Here is a 27,000-nt window from a genome sequence, read left to right as displayed (position 1 = left end):
TGTGAGGCAACAACAATCCAAGGTGCAAAGCTGACATTGTTATTACTACACAAATTATTATTATTACTGGTTTCTTTTAAGGCTGCACCAATCTCCCATCCACTCCACACCACATCTGTACGTCTTGATCAGCCACACCCGCCTATCCAATTAATTATATCTAATAAGGATCATATTCTAATAATGTGGCTAATAATCTAATAAGGATCATATTCTAATAAGGTGGCTAATAATCTAATAAGGATCATATTCTAATAATGTGGCTAATAATCTAATAATGTGGCTAATAATCCGATAAGGTGGCTAATAATCTAATAAGGATCATATTCTAATAATGTGGCTAATAATCTAATAATGTGGGTAATAATCCGATAAGGTGGCTAATAGTCTAATAAGGATCATATTCTAATAAGGTGGCTAATAATCTAATAAGGATCATATTCTAATAATGTGGCTAATAATCTAATAAGGATCATATTCTAATAAGGTGGCTAATAATCTAATAATGTGGGTAATAATCCGATAAGGTGGCTAATAGTCTAATAAGGATCATATTCTAATAAGGTGGCTAATAATGTAATAAGGTGGCTAATAATCTAATAATGTGGGTAATAATCCGATAAGGTGGCTAATAATCTAATAAGGTGGCTAATAATCTAATGTAGCTAAGAATCCGATAAGGTGGCTAATAATCTAATAAGGTGGCCAATAATCTAATAATGTGGGTAATAATCCGATAAGGTGGCTAATAATCTAATAAGGTGGCTAATAATGTAATAAGGTGGCTAATAATCTAATAATGTAGCTAAGAATCCGATAAGGTGGCTAATAATCGAATAAGGTGGCTAATAATCTAATAATGTGGGTAATAATCCGATAAGGTGGCTAATAATCTAATAAGGTGGCTAATAATGTAATAAGGTGGCTAATAATCTAATAAGGTGGCTAATAATCTAATAAGGTGGCTAATAATCTAATAATGTGGGTAATAATCCGATAAGGTGGCTAATAATCTAATAAGGTGGCTAATAATCTAATAATGTAGCTAAGAATCCGATAAGGTGGCTAATAATCTAATAAGGTGGCTAATAATCTAATAATGTGGGTAATAATCCGATAAGGTGGCTAATAATCGAATAAGGTGGCTAATAATCTAATAATGTGGGTAATAATCCGATAAGGTGGCTAATAATCTAATAAGGTGGCTAATAATGTAATAAGGTGGCTAATAATCTAATAAGGTGGCTAATAATCTAATAAGGTGGCTAATAATCTAATAATGTGGGTAATAATCCGATAAGGTGGCTAATAATCTAATAAGGTGGCTAATAATCTAATAATGTAGCTAAGAATCCGATAAGGTGGCTAATAATCTAATAAGGTGGCTAATAATCTAATAATGTGGGTAATAATCCGATAAGGTGGCTAATAATCTAATAAGGATCATATTCTAATAAGGTGGCTTATAATCTAATAATGTGGGTAATAATCCGATAAGGTGGCTAATAATCTAATAAGGATCATATTCTAATAAGGTGGCTTATAATCTAATAATGTGGGTAATAATCCGATAAGGTGGCTAATAATCTAATAAGGATCATATTCTAATAAGGTGGCTTATAATCTAATAATGTGGGTAATAATCCGATATGGTGGCTAATAATCTAATAAGGATCATATTCTAATAAGGTGGCGAATAATCTAATGTGGGTAATAATCCGATAAGGTGGCTAATAATCTAATAAGGATCATATTCTAATAAGGTGGCTTATAATCTAATAATGTGGCTAATAATCCGATAAGGTGGCTAATAATCGAAGAATGTGGCTAATAATCCGATAAGGTGGCTAATAATCTAGTAAGGATCATATTCTAATAAGGTGGCTTATAATCTAATAATGTGGGTAATAATCCGATAAGGTGGCTAATAATCTAATAAGGATCATATTCTAATAAGGTGGCTTATAATCTAATAATGTGGCTAATAATCCGATAAGGTGGCTACTAATCGAAGAATGTGGCTAATAATCCGATAAGGTGGCTAATAATCTAGTAAGGATCATATTCTAATAAGGTGGCTTATAATCTAATAATGTGGGTAATAATCCGATAAGGTGGCTAATAATCTAATAAGGATCATATTCTAATAAGGTGGCTAATAATCTAATAATGTGGATAATAATCCGATAAGGTGGCTAATAATCTAATAATGTGGGTAATAATTATTTATTGTTGCCAGATTTTTGACGATTATGAAGCAACTCATCATTATTTCGTCATCTTTTTCATTGGTGGTGGTTGGTGGCCTGTGGTTGCTGGTTGCATCATTTTTGGGGGCACAGCTGTGCTGCTGTTGCAATTGTCTTACTAATCCACTGGAACTCATTTTGCCAACCTCTGAAGGATGACAGGCTGAATCAACCCTCCAGGTGTTAATTCAACGGTATGACAGGGACTTAAACTCATGATCCTAAGATCTCAAGGCGGCTGCCATCAAGCCAACACCTGGCTTACCTAGAGTGTCCGCTCTGTGTCTGGAAAGTTGGCAGCTCAAACCTGGCCCCTGCCGAGTGCTCCCTTCCTTGACACTTAGCATTTAAAAAAAAGATAGAGCATAGGTTGGCAACCATTGCATGAGCTTGGTTGGTCGAATGGCCTATTTCTGCATTGAAGTTCCAAACTAGAAAGCATCTGAAAATGCAAAGCCCGTCTGCATCCTTTTGTTATCAGACGTCTTCTTCCTCTGGATGCTCAAAATAACTACAACAGTTTTAAAAAATACAAAATGAAAATTGATGATTTTATGCAGCCTTGCTTTTGACCTTCTGATATAAAAAAAACAATCCACTTAAACCTTTTGATTGGTGAACCACTTCAGTGACTCGGTATGCAAATTCTTTACATTTCAGGTCAATCGGGTGAAAATTTGTGATTTTATGCAACTTTGACCTTTGACCTTTTGATCTAAAAAAAAAACAATCGGCTTGTAGCTTTTGATTAGTGAACCAATTCAGTGATGCAATATGCAAATTCTGAAATTTCAGGTCAATCGGGTGAAAATTGGCGATGTTACACAACCTTGACCTTTTGATCAAATTATTAATTTGCCTTCTCCATATCCTCATAATAAAGCTTTCTTGAAAATTTGATAACAAAACCCAAATGGTAATTGAAATTTCAGGTCAGTTGGATGGGAATTGATGATTTTATGTAACGCTGACCTTTGACCTTTTGACAAAAATTATTAATTTTCCTTCTCCATATTATCATAATAAAGCTTTGTTGAATATTTGATGACAAAACTCAAATGGTAAAAAAGTTACGGCACAGACAGACACACATACAGACACAGGCAGACAGACACAGACAGACACAGACACACCGACAGCCAGCCAGACACACAGACAGACGCAGGGACACACAGACAGATGCAGAGACACACAGACAGACACACCACACATAGACAGACAGACGCAGGACACCGGTTGGCAAAATATGTTCTAACAGGGTCTTCCCGCCTTTTATGTCATGTTACCTGTTGGGGACCTAATGCCATCAACTAAGGTCCCACGCTGGTGGAGTGTCGATATGGTGCCGGAAATGTGTAGTGGAGCTGTGCGATGCAACAGGTACCTAATGGTGTCACTGTGTCCTCGCCTTTCATTCCCCTTGCTTCTTTCTGGACAACGCGCAGCTTGTCATGGACCCAGCGCGACTTGTCCTGGACCCAGCGCAACTTGTCCTGGACACTCAACCATTCCAGTCGATGAATTGTTTCTAAGGTATGGGACGTGTTCACCCTTATGGGTTCCGCCGGAGGTTGGTGAGTAAAGGCCGGGAGTGGGTACGAGCCAATGATGCTGAGGTAGAGGCCAGGAGTGGGTACGAACCAATGATGCTGAGGTAGAGGCCAGGAGTGGGTACGAGCCAATGATGCTGAGGTAGAGGCCGGGAGTGGGTATGAGCCAATGATGTTGAGGTAAAGGCCGGGAGTGGTTACGAGCCAATGATGCTGAGGTAGGGGCCGGGAGTGAGTATGAGCCAATGATGCTGAGGTAGGGGCCGGGAGTGGGTACGAGCCAATGATGCCGAGGTATAGGCCGGGAGTGGGTATGAGCCAATGATGCTGAGGTAGAGACCGGGAGTGGTTACGAGTGGACCATGCCGAGGTAGAGGCCGGGAGTGGTTACGAGTGGATGATGCCGAGGTAGAGGCCGGGAGTGGTTACGAGCGGACCAAGCTGAGGTAGAGGCCGGGAGTGGTTACGAGTGGACGATGTTGAGGTAGAGGCGGGGAGTGGTTACGAGTGGATGATGCCGTGGTAGAGGTCGAGAGTGGTTATGAGTGGACGATGCTGAGGTAGAGGCCGGGAGTGGGTACGAGCCAATGATGCTGAGGTGGAGGCTGGGAGTGGGTACGAGAATGGGGTGTTCCCCAGAACCAGGACTACAAATTTTGTTTACTGCCTAAAACCTCCCTGTGTATCCCCGAGTTCAACCCCCAGTTTTCAACTCTTTCCATTTGGACAGCGGTTCAGGAATGCATAAAAGTTAAACAAACACACAAACACATATTGGGACGTCCGGTTCAAGGTTGCTCCATGTGTAGGTTGAATCCACAGCTGCTCCTTCCACCTGAATCAAAGTTAAGTTTTCCGAACCGGATCTATCATGTTTTTCTGTTAGATTTTCTTCCCATTGTGCTGTTTGTATACTAATTGTTGAATGTACATTGTTATTGTACACAAGTAAAAAATCCCGTTAAACATGAGGGGTTGGAACAGTTTATTCGACAGTGCAGACAATGCAGCCTCAGCTTGCCAAAGTCTGATGCCTCGGCCTAGTGTCAGGTGTCTTTATATCTTCTTTATTTATTAGACATCCTACGGGCGTAAATGAACACTCGTTTTACTCTACGCACTTTGCACATCACGAGCAGCGAATTTCACCTACCTGCACCTTGTATCTATTATTTAAAATAAAAAAACGCTTCTTTACACCACCCTTGAGGCTCGGTTTGCAAGCCACCGTCTACAATTCCAATAGAACGGACACAATTTATCTTTTATGGAAAATGTTTTTTCGAGTCTGTTTTATCTTCAAAAATCGACCGTAGGGAACACGCATTCGTGTTAAAAGATTGGCTTTTAAAACATTCCGCTATGAAGGGGGACAGACATCTGTACAAACACACAAACTGACTGCGTCAAATGTCCCACCTTGTATGGACGGATCAGGGACTTCTCTGTCCAGCGAAGCACCAGAAGTGCAGCACAAGTAAGCCCGACATGTAACCATGTGACGAAGCCCAAGGTTGCTAGAAGGTTGCGCACGCTCGTCAGAAGGACAAATACCACAGACAGAGCAGCACTCAGTCCAATGGCAGGCACCGGTGTGAGGTTCCTAATATTGAGCATTGCGAGTGGCCCATCCATCGCACCACCAGCAGCTCCGTAGGTAAGACGTCCCACTATTAAGTAACTGCTGCTTAGTGAGCCCAGAATGGAGATGGGCACAGTTATAGGGATGAGTGAAGACCAACTTCCAAGGACCCGAACTCCCCATGTTATTCCCACGGCACCTAAAAAAGAAGAAGTCAAAAATGGAATTTTTCATCTAAACGCATTTTCTCGGCATAACATAATCACCATAACTATATTGATATATACAGCTCGTGGATTCAGCACTCCTTATAGCAGAATGTGATAAGTGCTTATTTGTTGTTTTTTGTATTTGTAATGTGTAACGTGTGGTATATTCATTTGACTAGAGGTCCCGTTGATCCATTAGACCAAATTTTCATTGGTCTTTGTTGGGTCATCGTGGTCTTTTGGGTCGTTGGGGACTTTTGAATCTTTGGGTTCTTTATTGCCCTCAGGATATTTTGGGTTCTGGGGGTCTTTTGGCCATTCGGGGTCTTTTGGGTCATGAACAGACTTTTGGGTGATCAGGAACTTTTGGATCTTCTGGGTCCTTTGGGTCTTTTGGGTCTTCAGGGTATTTTGGGTACTTGGGAACTGTTGGGTCCTCAGAGTCTTTCGGGTCTTCAAAGGTCGAAGGGGTCTCAGCCGTCTAAAGAGTTAAATTTCAACACTATGTAATATTTAATCAATTAATAGACATGCGTAATTAATAGACCCAAAAAGTATGACACACACACACACACACACACACACACACACACACACACACACACACACACACACACACACACACACACACACACACACACACAACCAACTCATCCATTTATAGTAGATATCGTTTAAGGTTGCACTCGTGTTAGCAGCAGCTTGATTAGCAGGTCATTGTGTTATTTTATGTTGAAGTGTGTATGTCAGGCCGACTCATTTTAGTTAAGAAATACTTATTTAAGACCTACAACCAAAGAAATACAAATGTGGATAGCAAAATAGTTTTTAATTTCAACAATTTTCTGGAAGAAATGGTGCATTATTTGGGAAAAGTGCAAGGGTGCCAATATTTTTGGCCACGACTGTAATTAATACAGGTCGTGGTCAGCGTGTTGTAAATACAGGAAGAAGTGAGTGTGCAGTGAGTGCACGCATATATAAGGGTGTGGCAAGTGCAGGCAGTGATGAGGGTGTGGCAAGTGCAGACTGTAGTGAGAGTGCAGAAGGTGCAGGCAGTGGAAAGGGTGCAGACAGTTGAGGGTGCAACGAGTGCAGGCAGTGGTGAGAGTACAGGCAGTGATGATGGTGTGGCAATTGCAGGCAGTATTGAGTGTGGAGCAAGTGCAGGCAGTGGAAAGGGCACAGCAAGTGCAGGCAGTGGTGAGGGTGCAGCAAGTGCAGGCAGTGGTGAGGGTACAGGCAGTGATGATGGTGTGGCAAGTGCAGGCAGTATTGAGTGTGGAGCAAGTGCAGGCAGTGGAAATGGCACAGCGAGTGCAGGCAGTGGTGAGGGTGCAGGCAGTGATGACGGTGTGGCAATTGCAGGCAGTATTGAGTGTGGAGCAAGTGCAGGCAGTGGAGAGGGCACAGCAAGTGCAGGCAGTGGTGAGGGTGCAGCAAGTGCAGGCAGTGGTGAGGGTGTGGCAAGTGCAGGCCATAGTGAGAGTGCAGCAATTGCAGGCAGTGGAAAGGGTGCAGCGAGTGCGGGCATCCATCATACCTTCCTTATAGTGTCAGTCAGCGTGAAATGTTTAAAATATTGTTACCTCGGTGAGCAATTCTGTCTTGTACATGTGGGCAGTATCGGTGTAAGAATTAAGATTTGATCAGAGCAATGAGAGTGTAAAACTTTATGGATGTTATGTTTCCATCTCACCAGATGTGATCTCCGTTGGACTCATCACTGCGAGGTACGACATGTTCACAAGTAGGTATATTACTGTGATCAGGGTCATTGACACAATGATGCAGAGAGGGAGGTTTTTCTCTCTTTGTTTCAGCTCTTCTGCACACCAGATGAATCATGTCTTTGTAATACTAGAACACCCTCTCACTACGGGAGCAGCAGAGGGAATCATGTTATTATCCTTATTGTTGCCAATTATTATGACTATTACTTTAATGTTACATCAGGTCATTGAAAAGATCAGTAAAATTTACTTCCGTGAGGGTGTCAGAAGGGGAGTGGGGGGAACGGGAGGGGATGGGGGAGGGGGGGGAGGGAGGGGCAATATTGCAATTTGCAAAACTCCTTGTGGAGTTGGAATATTGTTTCGTAATATCATTAATATTATGTTATTATCTAAAGTGTTGTTATTACTTTTGTAATGAGAAGCGGCTTTGGAGAAATGCCACGAAAAACTCCTTGGAAGAACTCCACGTTAGAGGCAGGAAGGTTATTAACCCATGTGGGGTATATAGACTACTGTGGTGCTGTGCATACACGAGTCGATTGCCAGAGAGGTACGCCACAACGCGTGGATACAAACAAGAGTCTTTATTACAAGCTCGCATATCAGCACTGGGCGGGCTCGAGCTTAGAGCCCGCATATATGTCCCGAGGCCACGCCTTGCCCCCGGGCATGGCCGATCGGCCGAAAGGCGGGGCATGTATTTCAGTTCCCCGCCTGGACGCTCGCGCCACCCACTGGTGTGCGGAATTATTGACCCTTGTGCCCGCCACACGCGCCCCCCCAGAATTCCCGCGCACCTGAAGGGTGAGCTTGCGGGGAAGCCGGATGACCGGCCGAAACGCCCCCTGGCGATGCGTGCAGGGCTGGGGGGTAGCGGCACGGCGGGGCTGGGGGATGCCAGGGGTCTGACCGCCGGGGGGCGGCCTCGACGCAGAGGCAGAGCTGCTTGCGGGGGGTGGTCCAGATCGAGGTGGGCCGGCTTGAGGTCCACGGAGATACGATCCGGGGCACCGCCGATGTCCACGGTGAAATGTTTGTCCCCGGTCTCCAGCACGTGGAAGGGCCCGTCGTACGGGGGCCGTAGCGGTGCCCGGGGGGCGTCATGCCGGACGAAAACGTACTCCGCCGTGCGAAGCTCCGGGGCGACGTGGGAGGACGGGCAACCGTGGTGTGCCGTCGGCACCGGGGCGAACCTCTGGGCGGTCTCCTGCAGGGTGGAGCGCTGTTGCGCCGCGGACCAAGGAGCCGTGGAGTCGGGGATAAATTCGCCCGGTACCCGAAGCGGTTGTCCGAAGACCAGCTCCGCCGAGGACGCGCGCAGGTCGTCCTTGGGCACCGTCCTGAGGCCCAGCAGGACCCAGGGGAGCCTGTCGGCCCAGCTGCCGTCGCGGAGGCTGGCCCGGAGTGCGGCCTTCATCGAGCGATGAAAGCGCTCGCACAGGCCGTTGGCCTGGGGGTGGTAGGCTGTGGTGCAGTGCAGTTTGACGCCGAGCCCTTGCGCCACTGCGCCCCAGAGCTCCGAGATGAACTGGGGGCCACGGTCGGACGAGATGTCCGAGGGGGCACCGAACCGGGCAACCCAAGTGGCGATGAAGGCTTGCGCCACATCAGCCGCAGACGTCGCCGCCAATGGCACAGCCTCTGGCCACCGTGTGGTGCGGTCCACCATGGTGAGGAGGTGGGTGAACCCCCGCGATGGGGGGCATAGGTCCCAGCAAGTCGACGTGGGCATGGTCGAACCGACGCTCGGGCACCGTAAACGGGGCAAACGGGGCCTGGGTGTGGCGGTGGACCTTTGCGCGCTGGCACGCGAGGCACGTCCTGGCCCAGTCGCAGACTTCCTTCCTGAGGCCATGCCAGACGAACTTCGCCGTGACGAGCTTCTGGGAGGCCTTCGTGCCCGGGTGGGACAGGCCGTGGATGGCGTCGAAAACCGGGCGCTGCCAGCCAGCGGGCACGATGGGGCGAGGCCGGCCGAGGGAGACGTCGCACAGGAGGGCCGCGCCCGCGACGTCGAACGGCACCTCTGTGACGCGGAGGCCCGTGACGGCAGACCGCAAGGCCTGGACGCCGGGGTCGGCGGTCTGGTCCTCCGCCATCCGGGCATAGTCGATCCCGAGGTGGACCGCGTGCGCGACGGACCGGGAAAGGCAATCCGCCACCGGGTTGTCTTTACCCGCGACGTGACGGATGTCCGTCGTGTACTCGGACACGGCAGAGAGGTGACGTTGCTGCCGGGCCGACCATGGCTCGGCGACCTTGGCCATCGCGAACACAAGGGGCTTGTGATCAACGAAAGCCGTGAACGGGCGGCCCTCGAGCAGATGGCGGAAGTGTCGGACCGCCAGGTGGAGCCCGAGCAGCTCGCGGTCGAAGGTGCTGTAGCGGCGTTCGTGCGGGCGAAGCTGCCGGCTAAAAAACGCCTTGGGCACCACGCACCCACTGCTCGTGCACCGCGCCCACCGCGTAGTCCGACGCGTCGGTGGTGAGGGCGATCGGTGCATCGGGCGCCGGGTGCGCCAGCATGGTGGCGTTGGCCAAGGCCAGCTTTGCGCCTGCAAACGCCGCGGCCATCGGCTCCGACCAGGGGATGTCACCTTTGCCCGGCTTCCCCCGGAGGGCCTCGTGCAGGGGGCGGAGGAGCTGGGCGACGCGGGGCACGAAGCGGTGGTAAAAATTGACCATGCCCAGGAATTCCTGGAGCCCCTTGATCGTGCGGGGGCGCGGAAAACTCTTGACGGCCTCCACCTTGGCCGGTAAAGGGACGGCCCCAGGCCTGGTGATACGGTGCCCCAAGAAGTTGATGGCAGCGACGCCGAAGCGGCACTTTGCGGGGTTGATGATCAGGCCATGCTGGCCCAAGCGTTCGAAAAGCGTGTGGAGGTGGAGCAGGTGCTCCTCCCGGGACACGCTCGCGACTAGGATGTCGTCCAGGTAGACATAGATGAAAGGTAAGTCATGCAAGACGCTGTCCATGAGCCGCTGGAATGCTTCGGTCGCATTCTACAACCCAAAAGGCATCCGCAGGACCTCAAAGAGGCCGAAAGGGGTGATGACGGCCGTCTTTGGGACATCGTCCAGTTGTACGGGGACCTTGTGGTCGCCCCGGATGAGGTCCACCTTGGAGAACACGGTCCTGTTTGCCAACCAGGCGGAAAAGTCTTGGATATGCGGGACCGGGTAGCGGTCGGGGGTGGTGGCATCATTGAGCCATCGGTAGTCACCGCACGGCCGCCATCCGCCGCCGGGCTTCGGCACAATGTGCAGAGGAGAGGCCGAAGCGCTGTTGGAGTGCCGTACGATACCCAGCCGTTCCAGCATGACGAACCCCGCTTTCGCCACGGCGAGCTTCGTGGGGTCGAGGTGGCATGCCCGGTCGTAGACCGGTGGCCCGACCGTGGGGTTATGGTGCTCCACCCCGTGTTTGACGGCCACCGCTGAAAAGGTGGGCCGCGTGAGGGCCGGGAAACTGGGGAGGAGGCGGGTAAACTCGTCCGCTGCCGGAAGCGTACAGACTAATCTCACCGGGAAGGTTAGTCGAAGCGTACAGACTAACGGAACCTTTCAGCAAGCCGCTCGGTGAGCCGCTCAGCGAGCTGCTCAACGAGCCGCTCAGCGAACAAGCGAGCGAGCTGAAGGTTTCGGCCTGGACGAGACGTCTGCGCTTAACGTCGACCAACAGCCCATGCGCACATAGGAAGTCCGCGCCGAGCCGGGCCATTGGCATGCTGGCGGTGACGAACGACCATTGAAAGCGCTGCCCTCCGAACCGCAGTGAGAGGCAACGCTTCCCGAATGTGTGGATGGGTGGACCGTTGGCGGCAAGCAAAGTGGGGCCCCGGCCCGTGGCTTGCTTGTCGGGCGCGGAGGCAGGGAGGACGCTTACCTGCGCTCCCGTGTCGCAAAGAAAACGGCGCCCGGACGAGGTGTCCGTGATGAACAGGAGGCTGCCGGAATGGCCGACGCTCATGGCCGCAAGTGAGCGCCGGCCCGGTCGTTTCCCGACCCGTCAAAAGAACATGGCAGGCAGCACGTTTTAGCCTTGCGGCCGAACCTGGCATGGTAGTAGCACCAGGTTTGCGGCGGTGGCCCCCGCGGCGGCCGTGGTGGTGGCGGCGGCGGTCGTGGGTGGGGCGTAGCAGTGGCCACGAGGGAAGCAGGGGGCGCTGTAGCCCTCCGCGCCGGGATCCACTACGGCAGCACCGTACACCGACCGCGTGTCGCAGGTCGCGAAATACTTGTCGGCCTCTCCAGCCAGGGCGTGGGGTTCCATTATTTTGGAACCGGCCAGCACGAGGCGCACCTGTACAGGTAGCTGGCATAGGAAAAGTGCTCGGAATAAGAAATCCGGGTGCTGGTCTCCAATCAGGGACAGCATGAAATCCATCCGGACGGATGGTGGTGTGTCGCCGAGGGCGGGAAGGTCCAGGAGGCGGTCGGCACGTTCGACCTCCGTGAGCCCGAACGTGGCGAGGAGGAGACGTTTGAGTGCCTCGTACTTGTGGTCGCCCGGCGAGCGCGGAAGGATGGACACGACGCAGGCGAAAGTGCCGGGCCCGAGGGCGGCGACCACGTGGTAGTACCTGGTCTCGTCTGCCGTGATGCCCCGGAGTTGGAATTGAGCTTCGGCCTGCACAAACCAAACGTCGGCTTGCGCTTCCCAAAACTCCGGGAGTTTGATTGCGACGGCGTTGGTAGCCATGGCGTGTTCGGGGGTCAGCCACGGCTGAACCAATCGGGGTCACCAGTGTGGTGCTGTGCACACACGAGTCGATTGCCAGAGAGGTAGGCCACAACGCGTGGATATAAGCAAGAGTCTTTATTACAAGCTCGCATATCAGCACTGGGCGGGCTCGAGCTTAGAGCCCGCATATATGTCCCGAGGCCACGCCTTGCCCCCGGGCGTGGCCGATCGGCCGAAAGGCGGGGCATGTATTTCAGTTCCCCGCCTGGACGCTCGCGCCACCCACTGGTGCGCGGAATTATTGACCCTTGTGCCCGCCACACTACAGTAGATCTTCGATCAGGTGCGTGCACAGACGTGATAATCATTGACTGATGTCCGAATTCCTTTAAATTTATTTCAGTTGAGTGTTAAACAGCATGAGGGATTGTTTAAAAAGGTAATCATACGTGTTAGTGGTTTATAATATTTTAGCTCACCTGGAACGAAGTTCTGGGTAGCTTATGCGATGGTGCATCGTCCGTCCATCCGTCAGTCCGTAAACACTTGAAACTTCTTCCCCAAAACCGCTGATGAGATTGTGACCAAAATTGGCACAAATTATATTTGATGTTTTGACTAAAGTTTGTTCACAGCGTTAAAAAAAATCGGCGTCTAAGGGGGTTTACCGGGGGTCAAAGTGGGTCCTGGTTTGACCTCCCAAAATAGGAATTTGCTTTTTCCTCTGAAACTAAACACACTATTTCGATGAAACTTGACCACAACCTTCACTGCCGTGCTGTATCAAAGTTTGTTCACGGCATTAAAAAAAAATCTGCCGCTTTGGGAGTATACCGGGGGGGGGGGGCGGGGGGGGATGCTCCCCTGAAATATGTATTTGCTTTCTTCTCAGAAACTACACATGCAATTCCGGTGAAACTTGACCACAACCTTCATCGCCCGTGATGTACCAAAGTTTGTTCATGGAATTTAAAAAATCGGGCCCTGAGGGGTCTACTGGGGGGACATAAGATATTTATGCACGTAAACACGACGTTTGCTCAAGGAGGAAAATCCCCCTTGGAGAGGTGGGATATTATTAGTATTAATTTGTTTTGTAAAAACATAAATATTATGCTTTTATCATTAGTTTTGTTATTAGAAGCGTCCCTGGAAAACGCCATGATCAAGTTATCTTAACACGGGTATACACCTCAACACGCAACCCCAATGGCGGGGAAAACTCCCTTGGGGGCATATTAATTTGCTACAACCTTCATCGTGTGACCCTTAGTCCTCCTGTCAAGATTGGTTGAGATTGGATAAGTAACGACTGAATGTATCGCGGTAAAAAATCATCACAGACACCAAATGGCATAGTTTAGCATGACGAGTACACCCGCACACTACAGGAGCGGCAAGAAGGGTCATTCCTCTTTGGGGTACATAACTTACAGTCGATCTATGGTCGGGTATCAAGAACATTGGGTGTGTGTTCATTCACCAAGTTTCTTGTGGAGAGATCGCCAAGTGGTTTAAGCATTCGAGCAAGCACTCCATTCAAAACCGTTAAGGAACGGCTAGCTTGGCAAGCGCTAGCTAGCTGCTTGGTAAATGAGCACACCCCGGGCTTCCTCCCTTTCAGTTTGGTGTTAAACAGCAGGAGCGAATTTCAAAAGGCCGCCATGAAAAACGCCATGTTTGCACCATGAAGGGTCATGTTATCCCAACCCTTGTGGGGGTATATAGAGTACAGTAGATCTTCGCTCAGTTCCGTAAGTAAAACTTACCTCACAGATGTCGGGATTCCTCCAAATTTCTTTATTTGGTGTTATAAACAGTATTAGCGACTGTTAAAAAAGCTAATCACACTTGTTTGTGGTTTATAAATTTCTACTTCTGGTAGGGGCCGTTGAGCTGTTGCTCCCACGAAAATGCCATGATAAGCTATTTATAAACGTTGACTCGATGTTTGTTCAAGGAGGAAAAACACCTTGGGGAGATGGGATATTAATGGTGTTGATATTGTTTTGTAATAACATTAATACTAGTACCCGACTGCAAAGCCGCAATGAGCCGGCGAAGCCAAAGCCTCTTGCCACTATTTTACCCATCACTGTGGCATCAGTAGGTTAGGTAGTTGGTAGTAGGTAGGTGTAGTAGGTACCGTCGGTGTAGTAGGTGTAGTAGGTACCATTTGCATTCTGAATGAGATTAAAATTGATAAAATTTACTTCTTGATTAATTCGGTGAATTCCGTCTCAACTTCGGATATTTCCGGCCGTGAAAAGCTATTCCCATACGGCCGCGAGATTTCTAAAAAATAATTCTTCGTCAATTTTAGAATATTTGACGACGTTTTCAGCATCCGAAACGCGTAATAAGCTTTAAAAAATATTTTTCAAATGCTCGAATCTCATTGGTTCCGGTGTTTGGTGACGATTTTCGTTGAAGATAACGAGGTTGGTTTTAACGTATTTTAATTATAAATTAGAGGTGCATTCGATTGTGAATCAAACAAAGACGGGTGAAACAAATTCCAATTGAACTTTTCACAATTGTTTTATGCAAACGTCCGCATCCGGTCGATGGCGGCCTCCATTGAGTGATTTGGTTTTTAAAATATTTTTTCAAATGCTCGCATCTCATTGGTTCCGGTGTTTGGTGAGGATTTTCGCTTAAGATAACCAGGCCCGTGCGGGCCGAGGTTGGTCTTAAAGTATTTTAATGATCAATTAGAGGTGCATAAGATTGTGAATCAAACAAAGACGGGTGAAAGAAACTCCTATTGAACGTTTTTCAATTTGTTATGCATTCTTCCGCATCCGCAAGATGGCGGCCTCCATTGCGCTTCGGAATTCTCAAGCCAAGGGATACAGCATAATCAGGTTTTCGACATAATACGTACGCGTTTATTGACAACACCGGCTTCGCCGGCTACTAGTACCGACTGCAAAGCCGCAATGAGCCGGCGAAGCCAAAGCCTCTTGCCACTATTTTACCCATCACGATGGCATCAGTAGGTTAGGTAGTTGATAGTAGGTCGGTGTAGGTACCGTACCTGGTAAAACTTGGTAAAAGAGAAGAGCAGACAGTCCTCCCCAATGGCAATACCTACATACAATAAATGTCACAAGAAGCTTAAGGAAGTAACTATACGATGTGCTAGCTTAAGGCCTATTTTAAGAAATTTTAACTGGGCTTAACATACGTTTTCACAGGATGTGTGTAGTCTTCTAACTTCAGTCGCTGTCAGGGCTGGTTCTCTCCGGGCACTGCGGCTTCCTCCACCAGAAGAAGTTAGCTTGCAGTGATTAATTCGGTGAATTCCGTCTCAACTTCGGATATTTCCGGCCGTGAAAAACTATCCGTATTTCTAAACTAAATATGTAAACCGCTTATACCATATTTCTGGCCATGAAAAACTATCCCCGACGGCCGCGAGATTTCTAAAAATTAATTCTTCGTTAATTTTAGAATATTTGATTTGAATTTTGACCGTCCAACGCTCTGACGCAACGCTGACGCAACGCAACGCTTTGACGGGCGTGACGTTTTCACCGTCCGAAACGCGTAATAAGCTTTAAAAAAATATTTTTTCAAATGCTCGAATCTCATTGGTTCTGGTGTTTGATGACGATTTTCGTTGAAGATAACGAGGTTGGTCTTAACGTATTTTAATTACTAATTAGAGGTTCATTAGATTGTGAATCAAAGAACGACGGGTGAAACAAACTCCTATTGAACTCTTTCGCAATTGTTTTATGCAAACTTCCGCATCCGGTCGATGGCGGCCACCATTGAGTGATTTCATTTTAGAAATATTTTTGCAAATGCTCGACTCTCATTGGGTCCGGTGTTTGGTGACACGTTTCGTTGAAGATAACCAGGCCCGTGCGGGCCGATGTTGGTCTTAAAGTATTTTAATAATACATTGGAGGTGCATAAGATTGTGAATCAAACAATGATGGGTGAAAGAAACTCCTAATGAACGTTTTAAATTTGTTATGCATACTTCCGCATCCGCAAGATGGCGGCCTCCACTGCGCTTCGGAATTCTCGAGCCAAGGCATAATCAGGTTTTCAACATAATACGTACGCGTTCATTGACAACACCGGCTTCGCCGGCTATTATGCTTTTATCGTTAGTTTTGTTTTCGAAGCGGCCTTGGAGAAACTCCACGATAAAGCTAACTTAACATTGATATACACCTCAACATGCAACCCAATTGACGGCAATGGTGGGGAAATCCCGCTCGGGGGAGAAAACCCCCATGGGGTGGTGCGGGGGCAAATGAATGCGCTACAACCTTCATTGTGTAACCCTTCGTCATCCTGTCAGGTTTGGTTGAGATTGGATAAGCAACGACGGAATGTATTGGCGTCAAAAATTCATCAGACAGATACCAAATGGCGTATTTTTGTATGATGATGATGATGATGATTAGTATGATTTTGGTGGAAGGATATGGCGGCTGTGCTTGCCAGCATTCAAAAAATGAGCACGTAAGACTTGCTATTGGTTGTGGCAAACATATTAATGAGTCGTTTTTTAAATTGATTGCGTGACATTAAAAGTGCAAACCTTCCTGAAATATATGACCAGGAACTTCCTGAAACCCTGTAATTTACTTTTAAGAATGAGTATCATCTGATAGATGTGGCTTTGGCTATGTTGCAGAAAAAACTACTTCCTAGTTTACAAAATACATAACACTTTCCTGTCCCAAATTCCTCCATGCAACCATTGTCTCAAACTTGAACTCCGCTGTTGGTGTCCCCACCTCTCTCTCCGTATCTCTCTGCTATTCCTTTTGTTCTGTTGCGTCCTGATCCGTTCAATATTCTAGCTCTTCCACAATCCTTAATTCTAGCTAGGCCTGGAATTTCGATTGAATTGAATCAATCCTGGTAACCTTATGCTGAACCCGCTCTATTACAGGCATGTCCTCCATCAGATGTGGTGACCAAAACTGCACACAATATTACAGGTTAGTATAAAGCCCGTCAGAAATGACGGGTTGGAACACTTTATTTGACGGTGCAGCCGTGTGAGCGTACCAAAGTCTGAAGCCTGGGCCTCGTGTCAGGTGTGCTTATATCGTCTTTATTTATTAGATATCTTACAGACGTAAATGAACACTCAGTTTACTCTGCGCACTTTGCACGTAATGTTCAGCAAATGTTACCTCCCTGCGCCTTGTATTTATTGTGATTAAAAAAAAAACACTTCCGTACAGCGACCTTGGGGCTCGATTTGCAAGCCACCGTCTATATTTCCAATTTGAAGAGCTGTAATTCCTCTTCGTTTTGGTTCGCCAAACAAACACATGAACCAAACCAAGACAACAGCCAAACTAACACATCCGCCAAACTAACACATCCCCCAAACAAACACATCCGCCAAACTAACACATCCGCCAAACAAACATGTGCGCCAAACTAAGACATCCGCCAAACCAACACATCCCCCAAACAAACACATCCGCCAAACAAACACATGCCTCAAACTAAGACATCCGCCAAACTAATACATCCGCCAAACAATCACATGCGCCAAAGTAATACATCCGACAAACTAACACATCTGCCAAACAAACACATGCGCCAAACTATGACATCCACCAAACGAACACATCCGCCAAACAAACACATGCGCCAAACTAAGACATCTGCCAAACTAACACATCTGCCAAACAAACACATGCGCCAAACTAAGACATCCGCCAAACAAACACTTTCGTCAAACTATGACATCCGCCAAACTAACACATCCGCCAAACAAACACATGTGCCAAACTAAGACATCCGCCAAACTAACACATCCACCAAAGAAACACATGTGCCAAACTAAGACATCCGCCAAACTAGCACATCCGCCAAAGAAACACATGTGCCAAACGAAGACATCCGCCAAACTAACACATCCACCAAACAAACACATGCGCCAAACTCAGACATCCGCCAAACTAACACATCCACCAAACAAACACGTGCGCTAAACTAAGACATCCGCCAAACTAACACATCTGCCAAACAAACACATGCGCCAAACTAGGACATTCGCCAAACTAACACATCAGCCAAACAAACACATGCGCCAAACTAAGACATCTGCCAAACTAACACATCCACCAAACAAACACATGCGCCAAACTCAGACATCCGCCAAACTAACACATCCACCAAACAAACACGTGCGCTAAACTAAGACATCCGACAAACTAACACATCCGCCAAACAAACACATGCGCCAAACTAAGACATCCACCAAATGAACACATCCGCCAAACAAACACATGCGCCAAACTAAGACATCTGCCAAACTAACACATCCGCCAAACTAACACATCCGCCAAAAAAACACTTTCGCCAAACTAAGACATCCGCCAAACTAACACATCCGCCAAACAAACACATGCGCCAAACTAAGACATCCGCCAAACTAACACATCCGCCAAACAAACACATCCGCCAAACAAACACATGCGCCAAACTAAGACATCCGCCAAACTAACACATCCGCCAAACAAACACATGCGCCAAACTCAGACATCCGCCAAACTAACACATCTGCCAAACAAACACATGCGCCAAACTAAGACATCCGCCAAACTAACACATCCGCCAAACAAACACATCCGCCAAACAAACACATGCGCCAAACTAAGACATCCGCCAAACTAACACATCCGCCAAACTAACACATCTGCCAAACAAACACATGCGCCAAACTAAGACATCTGCCAAACTAACACATCCGCCAAACAAACACATCCGCCAAACAAACACATGCGCCAAACTAAGGCATCCGCCAAACTAACACATCCGCCAAACAAACACATGCGCCAAACTCAGACATCTGCCAAACTAACACATCTGCCAAACAAACACATGCGCCAAACTAAGACATCCGCCAAACAAACACATCCGCCAAACAAACACATGCGCCAAACTAAGACATCCGCCAAACTAACGCATGCGCCAAACTCAGACATCCGCCAAACTAACACATCCGCCAAACTAACACATCCGCCAAACAAACACATGAACCAAACTAAGACATCCGCCAAACTAACACATCCGCCAAACAAACACATCCGCCAAACAAACACATGCGCCAAACTCAGACATCCGCCAAACTAACACATCCGCCAAACTAAGACATCCACCAAACGAACACATCCGCCAAACAAACACATCCGCCAAATAAACACATGCGCCAAACTAAGATATCCACCAAACTAACACATCCGCCAAACAAACACATGTACCAAACTAAGACATCCGCCAAACTAACACATCTGCCAAACAAAGACATGCGCCAAACTAAGACATCCGCCAAACTAACACATCCTCCTAACAATCACATGCGCCAAAGTAATACATCCGACAAACTAACACATCCGACAAACAAACACATGCGCCAAACTCAGACATCCGCCAAACTAACACATCCGCCAAACTAAGACATCCAACAAACGAACAGATCCGCCAAACAAACACATGCGCCAAACTAAGACATCTGCCAAACTAACACATCCGCCAAACAAACACATGCGCCAAACTCAGACATCCGCCAAACTAACACATCCGCCAAACAAACACATGCGCCAAACTCAGACATCCGCCAAACAAACACATGCACCCAACTAAGACATCCGCCAAACTAACACATCCGCCAAACAAACACTTTCGTCAAACTAAGACATCTGCCAAACTAACACATCCGCCAAACAAACACATGCGCCAAACTCTGACATCCGTCAAACTAACACATCCGCCAAACAACCACATGCACCAAACTAAGACATCCGCCAAACTAACACATCTGCCAAACAAACACATGCGCCAAACTAAGACATCCGCCAAACTAACACATCCTCCAAACAATCACATGCACCAAAGTAATACATCCGACAAACTAACACATCTGCCAAACAAACACATGCACCAAACTAAGACATCCACCAAACGAACACATCCGCCAAACAAACACATGCGCCAAACAAAGACATCTGCCAAACTAACACATCCGCCAAACAAACACATGCGCCAAACTAAGCCATCCGCCAAACTAACACATCCGCCAAACAAACACTTTCGTCAAACTAAGACATCCACCAAACGAACACATCCAGCAAACAAACACATGCGCCAAACTAAGACATCTGCCAAACTAACACATCCGCCAAATAAACACGTGCGCCAAACTCAGACATCCGCCAAACAAACACATGCGCCAAACTAAGACATCCGCCAAACTAACACATCCGCCAAACAAACACTTTCGTCAAACTAAGACATCCGCCAAACTAACACATGCGCCAAACTCAGACATCCGCCAAACTAACACATCCGCCAAACTAAGACATCCACCAAACGAACACATCCGCCAAAGAAACACATCCGCCAAACAAACACATGCACCAAACTAAGACTTCCGCCAAACTAACACATCTGCCAAACAAACACATCCGCCAAAGAAACACATCCGCCAAACAAACACATGCACCAAACTAAGACTTCCGCCAAACTAACACATCTGCCAAACAAACACATGCGCCAAACTCAGACATCCGCCAAACTAATACATCCTCCTAACAATCACATGCGCCAAAGTAATACATCCGACAAACTAACACATCTGCCAAACAAACACAGGCGCCAAACTAAGACATCCACCAAACGAACACATCCGCCAAACAAACACATGCGCCAAACTAAGACATCTGCCAAACAAACACATGCGCCAAACTAAGACATCCGCCAAACTAACACATCTGCCAAACAAACACTTTCGTCAAACTAAGACATCCGCCAAACTAATACATCCGCCAAACAAACACATGTGCCAAACTAAGACATCCGCCAAACTAACACATCCGCCAAAGAAACACATGTGCCAAACTAAGACATCTGCCAAACTAACACATCCGCCATACAAACACATGCGCCAAAATAAGACATCCGCCAAACTAACACATCCGGCAAACAAACATATGCGCCAAACTAAGACATCCGCTAAACTAACACATCTGCCAATCAAACACATGCGCCAAACGGAGACATCCGCCAAACTAATACATCCGCCAAACAAACACATGCACCAAACTAAGACATTCACCAAACTAACACATCTGCCAAACAAACGCATGCCCCAAACTGAGACATCCGCCAAACGAACACATCCGCCAAACAAACACATGCGCCAAACAAAGACATCTGCCAAACTAACACATCCGCCAAACAAACACATGCGCCAAACTAAGCCATCCGCCAAACTAACACATCCGCCAAACAAACACTTTCGTCAAACTAAGACATCCACCAAACGAACACATCCAGCAAACAAACACATGCGCCAAACTAAGACATCTGCCAAACTAACACATCCGCCAAATAAACACGTGCGCCAAACTCAGACATCCGCCAAACAAACACATGCGCCAAACTAAGACATCCGCCAAACTAACACATCCGCCAAACAAACACTTTCGTCAAACTAAGACATCCGCCAAACTAACACATGCGCCAAACTCAGACATCCGCCAAACTAACACATCCGCCAAACTAAGACATCCACCAAACGAACACATCCGCCAAAGAAACACATCCACCAAACAAACACATGCACCAAACTAAGACTTCCGCCAAACTAACACATCTGCCAAACAAACACATGCGCCAAACTAAGACATCCGCCAAACTAACAAATCCGCCAAACAAACACTTTCGTCAAACTAAGACATCCGCCAAACAAACACATGCGCCAAACTCAGACATCCGCCAAACTAACACATCCGCCAAACAAAGACATCCACCAAACGAACACATCCGCCAAAGAAACACATCCGCCAAACAAACACATGCACCAAACTAAGACTTCCGCCAAACTAACACATCTGCCAAACAAACACATGCGCCAAACTCAGACATCCGCCAAACTAATACATCCTCCTAACAATCACATGCGCCAAAGTAATACATCCGACAAACTAACACATCTGCCAAACAAACACAGGCGCCAAACTAAGACATCCACCAAACGAACACATTCGCCAAACAAACACATGCGCCAAACTAAGACATCTGCCAAACAAACACATGCGCCAAACTAAGACATCCGCCAAACTAACACATCCGCCAAACAAACACTTTCGTCAAACTAAGACATCCGCCAAACTAATACATCCGCCAAACAAACACATGTGCCAAACTAAGACATCCGCCAAACTAACACATCCGCCAAAGAAACACATGTGCCAAACTAAGACATCTGCCAAACTAACACATCCGCCATACAAACACATGCGCCAAAATAAGACATCCGCCAAACTAACACATCCGGCAAACAAACATATGCGCCAAACTAAGACATCCGCTAAACTAACACATCTGCCAATCAAACACATGCGCCAAACGGAGACATCCGCCAAACTAATGCATCCGCCAAACAAACACATGCGCCAAACTAAGACATTCACCAAACTAACACATCTGCCAAACAAACGCATGCCCCAAACTGAGACATCCGCCAAAATAACACATCCGCCAAACAAACACATGCACCAAACCAAGACAACCGCCAAACTAACACATCCGCCAAACAAACATGCGCCAAACTAAGACATCCGCCAAACTAACACATCCGCCAAACAAACACTTTCGTCAAACTAAGACATCTGCCAAACTAACACATCCGCCAAACAAACACATGCGCCAAACTCTGACATCCGTCAAACTAACACATCCGCCAAACAACCACATGCACCAAACTAAGACATCCGCCAAACTAACACATCTGCCAAACAAACACATGCGCCAAACTAAGACATCCGCCAAACTAACACATCCTCCAAACAATCACATGCACCAAAGTAATACATCCGACAAACTAACACATCTGCCAAACAAACACATGCACCAAACTAAGACATCCACCAAACGAACACATCCGCCACACAAACACATGCGCCAAACAAAGACATCTGCCAAACTAACACATCCGCCAAACAAACACATGCGCCAAACTAAGCCATCCGCCAAACTAACACATCCGCCAAACAAACACTTTCGTCAAACTAAGACATCCACCAAACGAACACATCCAGCAAACAAACACATGCGCCAAACTAAGACATCTGCCAAACTAACACATCCGCCAAATAAACACGTGCGCCAAACTCAGACATCCGCCAAACAAACACATGCGCCAAACTAAGACATCCGCCAAACTAACACATCCGCCAAACAAACACTTTCGTCAAACTAAGACATCCGCCAAACTAACACATGCGCCAAACTCAGACATCCGCCAAACTAACACATCCGCCAAACTAAGACATCCACCAACGAACACATCCGCCAAAGAAACACATCCGCCAAACAAACACATGCACCAAACTAAGCCTTCCGCCAAACTAACACATCTGCCAAACAAACACATGCGCCAAAATAAGACATCCGCCAAACTAACAAATCCGCCAAACAAACACTTTCGTCAAACTAAGACATCCGCCAAACAAACACATGCGCCAAACTCAGACATCCGCCAAACTAACACATCCGCCAAACTAAGACATCCACCAAACGAACACATCCGCCAAAGAAACACATCCGCCAAACAAACACATGCACCAAACTAAGACTTCCGCCAAACTAACACATCTGCCAAACAAACACATGCGCCAAACTCAGACATCCGCCAAACTAATACATCCTCCTAACAATCACATGCGCCAAAGTAATACATCCGACAAACTAACACATCTGCCAAACAAACGCATGCCCCAAACTGAGACATCCGCCAAAATAACACATCCGCCAAACAAACACATGCACCAAACCAAGACAACCGCCAAACTAACACATCCGCCAAACAAACATGCGCCAAACTAACACATCCGCCAAACAAACACTTTCGTCAAACTAAGACATCTGCCAAACTAACACATCCGCCAAACAAACACATGCGCCAAACTCTGACATCCGTCAAACTAACACATCCGCCAAACAACCACATGCACCAAACTAAGACATCCGCCAAACTAACACATCTGCCAAACAAACACATGCGCCAAACTAAGACATCCGCCAAACTAACACATCCTCCAAACAATCACATGCACCAAAGTAATACATCCGACAAACTAACACATCTGCCAAACAAACACATGCACCAAACTAAGACATCCACCAAACGAACACATCCGCCAAACAAACACATGCGCCAAACAAAGACATCTGCCAAACTAACACATCCGCCAAACAAACACATGCGCCAAACTAAGCCATCCGCCAAACTAACACATCCGCCAAACAAACACTTTCGTCAAACTAAGACATCCACCAAACGAACACATCCAGCAAACAAACACATGCGCCAAACTAAGACATCTGCCAAACTAACACATCCGCCAAACTCAGACATCCGCCAAACTAACACATCCGCCAAGCTAAGACATCCACCAAACGAACACATCCGCCAAAGAAACACATCCGCCAAACAAACACATGCACCAAACTAAGACTTCCGCCAAACTAACACATCTGCCAAACAAACACATGCGCCAAACTCAGACATCCGCCAAACTAATACATCCTCCAAACAATCACATGCACCAAAGTAATACATCCGACAAACTAAGACATCCGCCAAACTAACACATGCGCCAAACTCAGACATCCGCCAAACTAACACATCCGCCAAACTAAGACATCCACCAACGAACACATCCGCCAAAGAAACACATCCGCCAAACAAACACATGCACCAAACTAAGCCTTCCGCCAAACTAACACATCTGCCAAACAAACACATGCGCCAAACTAAGACATCCGCCAAACTAACAAATCCGCCAAACAAACACTTTCGTCAAACTAAGACATCCGCCAAACAAACACATGCGCCAAACTCAGACATCCGCCAAACTAACACATCCGCCAAACTAAGACATCCACCAAACGAACACATCCGCCAAAGAAACACATCCGCCAAACAAACACATGCACCAAACTAAGACTTCCGCCAAACTAACACATCTGCCAAACAAACACATGCGCCAAACTCAGACATCCGCCAAACTAATACATCCTCCTAACAATCACATGCGCCAAAATAATACATCCGACAAACTAACACATCTGCCAAACAAACACAGGCGCCAAACTAAGACATCCACCAAACGAACACATCCGCCAAACAAACACATGCGCCAAACTAAGACATCTGCCAAACAAACACATGCGCCAAACTAAGACATCCGCCAAACTAACACATCCGCCAAACAAACACTTTCGTCAAACTAAGACATCCGCCAAACTAATACATCCGCCAAACAAACACATGTGCCAAACTAAGACATCCGCCAAACTAACACATCCGCCAAAGAAACACATGTGCCAAACTAAGACATCTGCCAAACTAACACATCCGCCATACAAACACATGCGCCAAAATAAGACATCCGCCAAACTAACACATCCGGCAAACAAACATATGCGCCAAACTAAGACATACGCTAAACTAACACATCTGCCAATCAAACACATGCGCCAAACGGAGACATCCGCCAAACTAATACATCCGCCAAACAAACACATGCACCAAACTAAGACATTCACCAAACTAACACATCTGCCAAACAAACGCATGCCCCAAACTGAGACATCCGCCAAAATAACACATCCGCCAAACAAACACATGCACCAAACCAAGACAACCGCCAAACTAACACATCCGCCAAACAAACATGCGCCAAACTAAGACATCCGCCAAACGAACACATCCGGCAAACAAACATGTGCTCCAAACTAAGACTTCCGCCAAACTAACACATCCCCCAAACAAACACATCCGCCAAACAAACACATGTGTCAAACTAAGACATCCACCAAACGAACACATCCGCCAAACAAACACATGCGCCAAACTAAGCCATCTGCCAAACAAACACATGCGCCAAACTAAGACATCCGCCAAACAAACACATCTGCCAAACAAACACATGCGCCAAACTAAGCCATCCGCCAAACTAACACATCCGCCAAACAAACACTTTCGCCAAACAAACACTTTCGCCAAACTAAGACATCCGCCAAACTAACACATCCGCCAAACTAACACATCCGCCAAACAAACACATGCGCCAAACTAAGACATCCACCAAACTAACACATCTGCCAAACAAACACATGCGCCAAACTAAGACATCCGCCAAACAAACACATCCGCCAAACAAACACATGCGCCAAACTAAGACATCCGTCAAAGTAACGCATCCGCCAAACAAACACTTTCGCCAAACTAAGACATCCGCCAAACCAACACATCCGCAAAACAAACACATGCCCCAAACTAAGACATCCGCCAAACAAACACATCCGCCAAAGAAACACATGCGCCAAACTAAGTCATCCGCCAAACTAACACATCCACCAAACAAACACATCCGCCAAACAAACACATGCGCCAAACAAACACATGCGCCAAACTAAGACATCCGCCAAACTAACACATCCGCCAAACAAACACATGCGCCAAACTAAGATATCCGCCAAAGTTACACATCCGCCAAACAAACACATGCACCAAACTAAGACATCCGCCAAACTAACACATCTGCCAAAGAAACACATGCGCCAAACTAAGACATCCGCCAAACTAACACATCCACCAAACAAACACATGCGCCAAACTCAGACATCCGCCAAACAAACACATAAGCCAAACTAAGACATCTGCCAAACTAACACATCCGCCAAACAAACACATGTGCCAAACTCAGACATCCGCCAAACTAACACATCCACCAAACAAACACATGCGCCAAACTCAGACATCCGCCAAACAAACACACGCGCCAAACTAAGACATCCGCCAAACTAACACATCCGCCAAAGAAACACATGTGCCAAACTAAGACATCCGCCAAACTAACACATCCGCCAAACAAACATATGCGCCAAACGAAGACATCCGCCAAACTAACACATGCGCCAAACAAACA

General features: G+C 47.0%; 1 protein-coding gene across 2 annotated transcripts in view; it reads right to left on the bottom strand.

Annotated features, from left to right (window-relative positions):
* Nucleotides 1–27,000, bottom strand: part of LOC137421250 (b(0,+)-type amino acid transporter 1-like) — a 212,450-nt gene that overhangs the window by 1,143 nt on the left and 184,307 nt on the right. For both annotated transcript variants that reach the window (XM_068107124.2, XM_068107125.2), the window contains exons 3-4: nt 7,290–7,418; nt 5,219–5,580 (exon numbers count right to left, since the gene is read on the bottom strand). In XM_068107124.2, coding sequence (XP_067963225.2) covers nt 5,219–5,580; nt 7,290–7,418 — 491 coding nt within the window. The remainder of the gene's footprint in view (nt 1–5,218; nt 5,581–7,289; nt 7,419–27,000) is intronic.

The sequence above is a fragment of the Myxine glutinosa genome, chromosome 2 (assembly GCF_964187855.1).
Source record: "Myxine glutinosa chromosome 2, kmMyxGlut1.1, whole genome shotgun sequence".
In the NCBI taxonomy this organism is placed as follows: domain Eukaryota; kingdom Metazoa; phylum Chordata; class Myxini; order Myxiniformes; family Myxinidae; genus Myxine; species Myxine glutinosa.
This window is presented reverse-complemented; position numbering and strand designations above follow the sequence as displayed.